The following is a 10,320-nucleotide window of genomic DNA, read 5'->3' as shown; positions in this document are numbered from 1 at the left end:
GTAGTCATCTACAAAGACATAGGAGTTCTGTTAGAATGGCTTGAATTGTCAAATAATGTGGCTTGAATTGTCAAGATTGGTGGCTTAACAATTAAGCATCAAACTATCAAGAAGTTGCAAGAAGTTGCAAGAAGATTCCATAGCCGAAATTATTGACTTCTTGGTTGATAGAAGTCTTGCATTCATGAATTATCTAGAAAAGGCAAGGAGATACAAGCTAGCCGAAAAGTATGACTTGATTAGCAAAGTCAAAGATATACAATTCATTGTATGAAAGCTTGCTTGAAGAAAGACAACATTCATGCATTGGATGTTTCATAAATTGCTTAGCCACCATTGTTGACTTCCTTAACAATAGAAGTCTCTAGTGTGCTCTAGAGGTGGAGATTTCGGCTAAACCTTGGCTATAAATACAATATGTGTGGAGCAAATGATAGCATGCAAGGGTGAGCTAGGGAGATAGCAAATAACTTCTTCTGTGTGTGTGCACCAGAGCTAGGAAGTTGGGTCTTGCAATTTTGCCTAAATACAAAAGGGTGTTCTCTATTTGTTTGTGATTCACTCCTCATCATTTTCTACCCCCCATTTCTTTATCCTTCCGGCCAAACCACGTTGAAGGGCAACAATACTCTTCCATCTACTTTCATGTTCTAAATATACATATCTTCTTTTTGTCTTTTAAAATGTATCAATCTTATCAAGAACATCTACTAATCACTTTTCCTTTACGTAATTTGCACTGTAAGACCATGGTCAACAATACTCTTCCATCTACTTTCATGTTTTAAATATACATATCTTTTTTTTGTCTTTTAAAATGTGACAATCTTATCAAGAAACTTCTTCTAACCACTTTTCCTTTACGTAATTTGTCACAAACCTGATTAGTAGTAGTGCATAAGGTCTTCGCTCTTTCTATCCCTTGTCACACTCCAGTTCCAAGTCCAACAAAGAACAAAGAAACCCAACAATGAGTTAATGATGAATGACATATAATTCAGCCCTACAACTAATCAGGTTTGTGACATTTAATCAAATTTAGTGACCTGCTTAACGGGTTGAGGACTTGTATAGTTGTATATGTATTACGATCACTCAAGATCATTAGTCAATCGCAAGAAAAATGCTAAGATTACAATTTTTGCCACAACTTTTGTAACAATTTGCTCTCGTGGCGAGTTATGAGTAGTGAAATAAAAGTGGTAGATCCATATGAGTCCACAAATCCACCACTCACAATTCTTTACATAGATAAATTATGACAAAAGTTGTGGTCTCATCTATAACTACTGTAGCATTCTTGGTTTGTCAAACACTTCTCAGTGGAATGAGATCAGATCACAAGCCAAAATCATAGTGCCTAGAGTGTTTCATTCCTTTTAGAGTGTTTCGCGTCGAGAGGGTAGTGTGAAAAGCGGACATTGTTTTTTGCGTGTGGACCGTTGTTTTGGACAAAATTTGGCCTGGTGTTTCGGAAAATGACTCTTGAATGTTCACCCGGTTTTATTTTTATTAAAAAAAAAATCATTATTTATGTTTAAGCTTTCTAGAGGATAACAACTTTGTTGACTGGCTGGTCAAAGAAAGATTAGTTGCAAATAAATTAAAAGAAAAGAGAATTAAAAAAACAATCTGGATTAAAAAGGAAATGGTCTGGAAAGAAAAGGCTATCTTATAAGATACGGTATCTTCATAGCTAAAATCATACTCCACATTCACTCAATTTGTGGCAATCAAAAAAAAGTCTTGAGGTGTTAGTAATCATAATATGGGGCAGAACCCTCAAACTGATCAGTCCAAATGCAAAACCAAGCTTCTCACTATGGCTGAACTGCCTCCAGCTTTCAACCATATTCACCTTCATCATGTGAAATCCAACTAAGATCAGGAACATATCCATTTTCTTTGATTGTGGACAACAAAGAATTTAAATTTGCATAAATTTTGTCTGATTGAAGGTGTGACATGTCTCCAGCAGTAAAATAGTGGACCTGACTTCTAACAACAATCCAACTAATTCCGGGAGGCTTATTTAAACCCTTCTCTTTGAGCCATGTTCTTATTTGTCTAACTTCCAACCAATGTCCTGCCGCAGCATAGATGTTAGATAGCAATACATAATTCCCTGGATTCATAGGTTCTAATTCAACAAGTTTTTCAAAAATGTTTTCAGCTAGCTTTGTGTTGTAATTAACTCGACAGGCACTGAGCAAAGCTCTCCAAACTGATGCATCTGGTTTGATCGGCATTGATTTGATAGACTCTCTAGCTTCATCTAAACGTCCTCCACGACCAAGCAGATCAACCACACAACCATAGTGAGCAAGCTCAGGTGTTATATTAAAATCCTGAATCATGGATTGAAAAAGCTTCAATCCCTTCTCTAGCAAACCTGAATGGCTGCAGGCAGACATAACAGATAAAAAAGTTACTCCATTTGGTTGGTAACCTTCTTCTAACATTTGTAAGAAGGCAAGTATAGCATCATATCCCCGACCGTGCACACGATAGCCAGTAATCATGGTATTCCACGAGATAATATTTCTCCTAGGCAAAGTGTCAAAGATCTTTTTAGCATTTTGCATGCTACCGCATCTTGCATACATTGTTATAAAAGCGTTTGCAAGAGACAGATTGAAACCGAGATAGGAATGCCTTCTAATTACATAAGCATGCAAGCATTGGCCTTGAGGAAGATTTGCAAGGTCTGTACACAATGAGAGAACATTTATAATCATCACAGGGTTTGGCTCCACTTCAGAAATCATGCGATTAAATAATAACAAAGCTTCATGGACTTGGTTGTCATTGATATAGTTGGCAATAATAGAATTCCATGAGATCAAATCTCTATTTGTACAGGACTCAAATAAAGTCCTAGCTGATGCTTCATCACCGCAGTTCATGTACATATCTGTAAGTATGGTGTTCAAAGATAAGTTTACTTCAATACCATGTTTTACCACAAAGCCATGAATTGATCGCCCAACATTAAGACAAGTTTCATCTTCACAAGTGGCAAGAATAGATATTATTGTGTATGTGTTGGGTTTGAATTCTGACTTTTGCATGACCCCAAAGAGTTGCCATGCTTCACTCCTCATTTTGCTATTAGCCAATGCCAAGATCATAGTGTTCCACGATATTACATTTAAACTTCTCAACTCAGCAAAAACCTTTTGTACAGCTTCAACACAATTTAGCTCTGCATACATGCTTAGCAATGCATTTCCCAGAGAAACATCCACCTTCATCCTGCACTTGATTGGATGAGCATGTAAACTTTTACCCTTTCTCAAGCCATCAGCAAACTTGGCACATGTGGACAGCATGATAGAAATAGTTCTTTCATCTTCCTTGATGCCTTCGTTTTTCATACTAATAAACAAACTTAGGGCTTCCTCATAACAGCCAAAGTCAATATATGCAGATATCATAGAATTCCACAAAGCAAGATCACATGTAGGGATGGTATCAAACAATGCACAGGATGACGCTAGGCTACCATTTTCACTGTACATATTAAGCAATGCATTTACAATGAACAAATCACCAACATATTTCAACTTGATAGCCATTTGATGGATTTGCATACCCAATTGGAGAACTCAAATTCCGCACAGGCTTGGATAACAACCAACATTGTAAAACAGAATCAAAATGAACCCCATTCTCAAGCATTGACATAAAAAGATTTAAAGCTTCCAAGTAATTCCCAACATCAACATAACCATTAATCATTGCATTCCAGCTCCCAATGCTCCTCACAATCATCAAATCAAACACAAGACGAGAAATTCTCACATCAAATTTCAAATAAAACCCAATCAAAGCAGTACCCACATGGGGATCCAAATCAAACAATCCATTCCTCAAACAATACCCATGTATCTCCTTCCCTAGTCTAATTTCCAAACCATCCTCGCAAGCCAAAAGCAATGCCGCCACAGTGCGCAAATTAGCCTTAAAACCCTCCCTTTCCATCTCCCTAAACCAAAAACCGCCTCCTCATGATAAAAACACCCCACATACCCCGAAATCAATGCATTCCACGAAACCACATCTCTCACACGCATTTCATCAAACACCTTTCGCGCTTCTTCAATCAACCCGCATTTACACTAGAAGTCAACCAGAGCCGTCCCAACTCGAATATCCCCGATCAAACTCGTACCCAGAATGCTAGAATGTATGTTCTTGCCACTCTCGACGGCGCTCAACCTCGCAAACGCCTTGAGAACAAGAGGCAAAGTGGCATTATCAGGAGCTATACCGAGAAATGCCATTTGGGTATAAGTAGTGAGGATTGCATGCTCATCTTTGAGCTTAGTGTGGTGCTTTATGATTGAATTCCAACGCTCGCTTGAATGGTTTTGGTTTTTGAGGCTTAGAAGAGTTGCACTCACAGGTACTTCCAATGAAGCTGGGTCCTTCACAATATTTGGCGGGGGAAGCGCCTTATAAAAAAGCAGATGATAAGGAACCTAAGACGAAATTGCACTTTTCACCCTTAGAGTTTATATTGTTTTCATTTTAGCACCTTTGAAAATTTTCAGATTAGATTATCTCATTATCATAGTGATATATATATATATATATATATAGACACCCACACCTCGGTCACTAATTTGAACATTTCCAATAATATTATATTATATATAAAAAATACACTCTTCATTTCATAAAACCCATGAAACGTTTTACATTTTAAATTATTATAGTTCCTCCAAAAAAAAAGAAAAAAAAGAAAGGAAGTTATCTTATAAGTTTAATACTTTTATTATTGAAAGTTTGAAACTAGAATTTTAAAGTCATCTTTTGAATGTTTATCATTATTATTACTTTTTGAGGCCCATATCTCTAATTTCTTATACTTATTTTGTTTGTATTTTTTAGCTCAAAATTAAAGCGTTTTGACCAAATAGAATAAAATTTCATATTTTTCAATCCAAAAATTAAGAAGAAGAAGAAAAAAATTTGACCTCAAAAAGAATCAATTTAAAGTACAATTAGTTCAAAATGGACCGAAATTGGACTGAAGCGGACCGAAAAGGCTAAAATAGACCAAATGGACCAATGTATGTCAAAGTGAACCGAGATGAACTGAAATAGATTGAAATGCTATGTTAATGTGAAAAAGAAAATATATATAACCAACCTAGAGTATCCATAACTGACCCAAAATTTTAGAAATTTTTTTTTTTGGGGTTGAATTTTTAAATACCACATACATTGAGAAAATTACGTATTTCTTCTCTCTTTTGATATTACTAAGGCTTAACAAAGCAAAATCCTTGGTATAATAGCAACTCTAAAAAGGTTCTATTCATGGGACACTATTTGTCTATACCAAGAAAATTGGATTGGATTTCTATTAGGAGAAAAAAAAAAAAAAAAAAAAACCCAATGTCTCTTTTTCAAGGAAACAAAAGCATCACTTTTAATTATAGAGACTGGCTCTTCTATGCAAGCTAGAGCTAATTATTTCCAGAATTTTGAGCACCTTCTGTAGTCATCTACAAAGACATAGGAGTTCTGTTAGAATGGCTTGAATTGTCAAATAATGTGGCTTGAATTGTCAAGATTGGTGGCTTAACAATTAAGCATCAAACTATCAAGAAGTTGCAAGAAGTTGCAAGAAGATTCCATAGCCGAAATTATTGACTTCTTGGTTGATAGAAGTCTTGCATTCATGAATTATCTAGAAAAGGCAAGGAGATACAAGCTAGCCGAAAAGTATGACTTGATTAGCAAAGTCAAAGATATACAATTCATTGTATGAAAGCTTGCTTGAAGAAAGACAACATTCATGCATTGGATGTTTCATGAATTGCTTAGCCACCATTGTTGACTTCCTTAACAATAGAAGTCTCTAGTGTGCTCTAGAGGTGGAGATTTCGGCTAAACCTTGGCTATAAATACAATATGTGCGGAGCAAATGAAAGTATGCAAGGGTGAGCTAGGGAGATAGCAAATAACTTCTTCTGTGTGTGTGCACCAAAGCTAGGAAGTTGGGTCTTGCAATTTTGCCTAAATACAAAAGGGTGTTCTCTATTCATTTGTGAGAGAATCAAGGGTGTATTTGGGGTTGGGTTTGTGTGAGAGTGCGTACAAGTCATTGTTGTAATCTCCAAACTATAGTGAAAATTATTCTGTCGCCTCCCGTGGACGTAGGCATATTGCCGAACCACGTAAATTCCTTGTGTCATATTATCTTCTCTCTCTCTTCTTTAACCTTGTGTAAACAGGTTTAATTCACCCAATACGCGCACAACACATAAAATAAAAACTGAGCTATAACTTATATAAGATGTCAGAGCAGACTTGGCTAGGCTATGGATCTCCTTATTCCTAGATCTTTGGACATTATTTATACGAGAACAGAAAATATTATGGATGTCTAACATCAAAACTATTTCTGCAATGTACTTATTTATTAGATAAATAGCCGCAATGAGTCGATCTACCAATAATTTTTCTCTAAAACTCTTGAGAGAAGCTATTGATATGCAAGAAGGAATGATGGGGGAAAGTAAAATATCAAAGAGGCACATCAATCATAAGCTAAAAGTAATTTCCAGCCCCCTCTAGGGGCCAAATGAGATAGCAGCTTGTCCTATTTTTACATGCCTGAACAGGTTTTGTCTGGATGTTTACAGGATTTGTACAAAAGCACAAAACTAGGCAACCTTGCTAGTTGGGTGTTCATGAATCCTCTTTAAGAAGGAAGCCTTCACTAAGACTGTTGATTGATCTCTTCTATTCCGTGAATTATATCCTATCATGTCATTTTAAAGTCTGTCCCTTGAATCTGGGTGGTACAATGCATCCCCAAGTTTTAGGAGATAGCATTTTATATGGATAATGTAGTGGCACTAAAATTTCAAATTGCATCAACCATGGTTGGAAAGTTTATGTGCCCATATCATCATTGGCAAGTTCATTCTTTAGAGAGCTAGTCAATCCATAAATAGAAAACTCCAACAAATCTATCACAATATGATCTGCATCAATGAAACTATATATTTCATTGTTTTCAGAATACCCTCTTTCAGCTTTCTGACTAGAGTAGATTGAAAAGCTAGTTGTAGTTTTTCTATTTCTAGAAATCTTTCTAGTTGAAGTGGAGCTTTGCTTGATTTTTAGTCTCTCTAATTGGTTTTCATGTATGGCTCTCTTTGTTAAAATTGTTTAGTCATTTGATAATCTTTCATGTATGTTGCAAGTATTTGTTGTTTTTAGGCTATAGCGTTTTAGTTTTTTCATTCAATTGAAATATTCTTTGCCTTGTGATTATTACAGTGAGGTGATATTAACTTTCGGTCGTTCAAGAACAGTGAAAGAATTCCTATGTGCTGCAAAGGAGAAAAATAGATCATTTGGGTTATTTGTTGCAGAGGGCGCTCCAAAGTTCGTACTAGACACTATCTATCTTTACCACAAGAAAGCAATTGTATTAGTCCCTTTTTAGCTTAAGACCGATTTATTTTACTCTTTTTGAAATGATTTGTTGCAAATTGGTCATTGATTAGGTACCAAGGGCATCTTCTTGCAAAAGAGTTGGCTGCCAGAGGTTTACAAACCACAGTGATTACTGATTCTGCTGTTTTTGCCATGATTTCCAGAGTGAATATGGTAATTATTGACTCTGGAAGCTTTTTCTATTCCGTTATGGCTGTTATTGGAAAGCATTTTAATTGTTTTACTAAAAATTGTCATAAAAGGTAATAGTTGGAGTTCATGCTGTGATGGCCAATGGCGGGGTCATCGGACCTGTTGGGTTGAATATGGTTGCACTTGCTGCACGAAAGCATGCCGTTCCATTTGTTGTTGTTACCGGTACTCACAAGGTACGATGATATGATAAAACGCTGTTCATTTATTGAAAGAATGTGTCTCACACGGACATCTTATTGCTTAATATTCTGTATTACAAAATTACAATTTCCATCTTACTTCTTTAGTCATAGTCTGATTTTTTCATAATCCATAAAATTCCTCCTTAAATATAAGTATCAGTTTTTACCTTTTCATTTCAAATCATGTTGCAACAACTTGTTTCAAGAATTCATAGGAACACCTGGGCTGTGTTGTGTTCAATTGGCACTAAAGAGCTCAAGTCGACTTATGTCAAAACTTCTTAAACTTTTGTTCTGACTATATGGTATCAAGTCCCATTCAAATTTTGATATGGACTAAATATCACATGCAGCATTTTTGTATAGGATGTGGAATATTTTGAATTATTGATACCAAAAGGTACATTGTTTTGTTTTCTACAAAAAAGCTTTGCTGATTATGATTTCTGTAATGCTGCCTTGTTTATGACAGTTGTGTCCATTGTATCCAAACAACCCAGAAGTCTCGCTGAATGAGATGAGATCCCCATCTGAAGTATTGCTTTTCGAGGAATTTTCAGATTGTATGGATTATAGAATTGGCACTGGTGCTCCTCAACTTCATGTTGTCAATCCTGCATTTGATTATGTTCCCCCAGAGCTTGTTAGTCTTTTCATTACTGACATGTAAGACTGTTTTCCATACTGCTAATATTGAGAAAATTTCAAACACCTATTTCCTTCTTGTTCTAAATGTTATTTTCTAACTTACCAAAGAAAATTTTCTTTCTGTAGAACTCATGTTCTGAAATTATCAAATATATCTATAACTAACTTCTTTTTCCATTCATAAATATGATTAAAAAAAAAGGCTCATCCTATTAAATTATTTCTAATATCTATGATACATCCTATGTATGAAATGTATTCATTAATGGCCTTATTATGCTTAATTTCTTTTGCAGAGGAGGGTATTATCCATCATATATGTATAGGCTTATTGCTGATTATTACTCTTCTGATGATGTGGTTATACAACAGAAACCTGCTTCCTAAAAGTAAGTTTTCTTGAAGCCTCAACCATTTTGGAAGAGATTTTGGTTATGTCAGTCTGCATATATTATTTATGTGTTGTAGTCTGCATCAAATACTCTCTTCTTGTAATCTAGATTTGATGATTGTGAGCAAGAATCCAAATATCAAGTACCAAAACTTTCCCACGGTTTGCTAAATGATTTACATATTACAAGTATTCTTAGAAGTTAGATCTTTAAGATTTTAGTGATTTAGTTAGTCTACGGTGAAAACCAGTACCTTATAATAAACTGTTCATGATTGTAATCACAATTTTCAGTCCTAGTGTTATTTAATCTGGATTTGATAGGGGGCATTATCGCTTCTAAAGAACTGGAAAGCCAAAAGCAGCTCTTTTCTGCTTATCTGTATTCGTTGAACCTCATAGTTTACAAACTTGATAAGTGTATATCAAGACTTAGCTATACCAGTACTGACTACTGAGTCAGTGCATGAGAGATACACCTAATGTCAATGCCAGTAAAGATCGCAAGCTTGGTATTAGCGTCAATTAATTCTAACCATTTATTTCCTTTGCAAAACTCTAGATATCAACAGACCTCAATGGGATTATACTACAGACACCAACCATAAAATGTATATTCCTCAAAAAGATGGAAAACAAACTGTACACAGGATACTTCTCTTATGAAACTTCACTGCATGCCATGTACCTGAATTCTCAAATTAATATGCCAAGATTAGTAGCAATCCAATATATATTTCTTGTAGTCCATTAATGTATTTAATTAAGAATACAAGCGATAGTATACTAGATTCATCAGAAATTCGCCACTATGCATGCTCCAATATTGCTAGGGGTATGGCTTAACAATTTTTTATAAAGCCGCGAGTAGGGGCTTGTGATCCTCAGGCAGTATTCACAAACAGATCTAATTTGGGTGTGTTGAGTGACATAAAAACTTTTAGTTTAACATAATCTTTTATTGTTAGTCATATTTTGATATATGTTGATTGTTTGTGTCTGGTGCAGATCAAGGAGGTGATACTAATTAGCGGACAGAAAATTAACAGGAATTTGACTACCATTATGATTCATGATAAGTTTATTTTAGGTCCAAATTTCATGGGCAAAGAGAAGCCCCTTGTTAGTGGGGAAGAACTACAGGTTAAAAGCATAGATAAAACTGCATGAACTAATGACCAAATTCATTTGTAACAAATACATTCAAGTTTTCTAGAGATTTTCAGTCATTTATGTAATAGTACAATTGCTTTTCAAATTTTTTTTTTTAATAAAAGATTACAAAAGTTATGCACACACCTATGGGTCTTGAATCCATGGTCTCACCCTCAATCTTACTCCACAAGAGAAGGAGATGGCATTTAAAATAGAAGTAATTAATTGCTTTTCTATGAAATATTAACCCTGTTTCTCTTACTTCAT

General features: G+C 35.2%; 1 protein-coding gene and 1 pseudogene across 1 annotated transcript; one reads left to right on the top strand and one right to left on the bottom strand.

The window, feature by feature from the left end:
* Positions 1 to 1,638: 1,638 nt before the first annotated feature.
* LOC112003908 (pentatricopeptide repeat-containing protein At4g39530-like) lies at positions 1,639 to 4,548 on the bottom strand (annotated as a pseudogene).
* On the top strand, positions 4,188 to 10,194 carry LOC136066720 (uncharacterized). The gene is made up of 7 exons (XM_065771471.1): positions 4,188 to 4,334; positions 7,250 to 7,410; positions 7,533 to 7,635; positions 7,725 to 7,850; positions 8,332 to 8,525; positions 8,804 to 8,896; positions 9,907 to 10,194. The coding sequence occupies exons 1-6, from the start codon at positions 4,188 to 4,190 to the stop codon at positions 8,892 to 8,894; spliced, it is 822 nt and encodes a 273-aa protein (XP_065627543.1). The 3' UTR covers positions 8,895 to 8,896; positions 9,907 to 10,194.
* Positions 10,195 to 10,320: the final 126 nt, after the last annotated feature.

The sequence above is a fragment of the Quercus suber genome, unplaced genomic scaffold (genome assembly GCF_002906115.3).
Source record: "Quercus suber isolate HL8 unplaced genomic scaffold, Cork oak 2.0 scaffold_44, whole genome shotgun sequence".
NCBI lineage: Eukaryota > Viridiplantae > Streptophyta > Magnoliopsida > Fagales > Fagaceae > Quercus > Quercus suber.
Note: the sequence above shows the minus strand (reverse complement) of the source record. Positions and strands in the feature narration are given on the sequence as shown.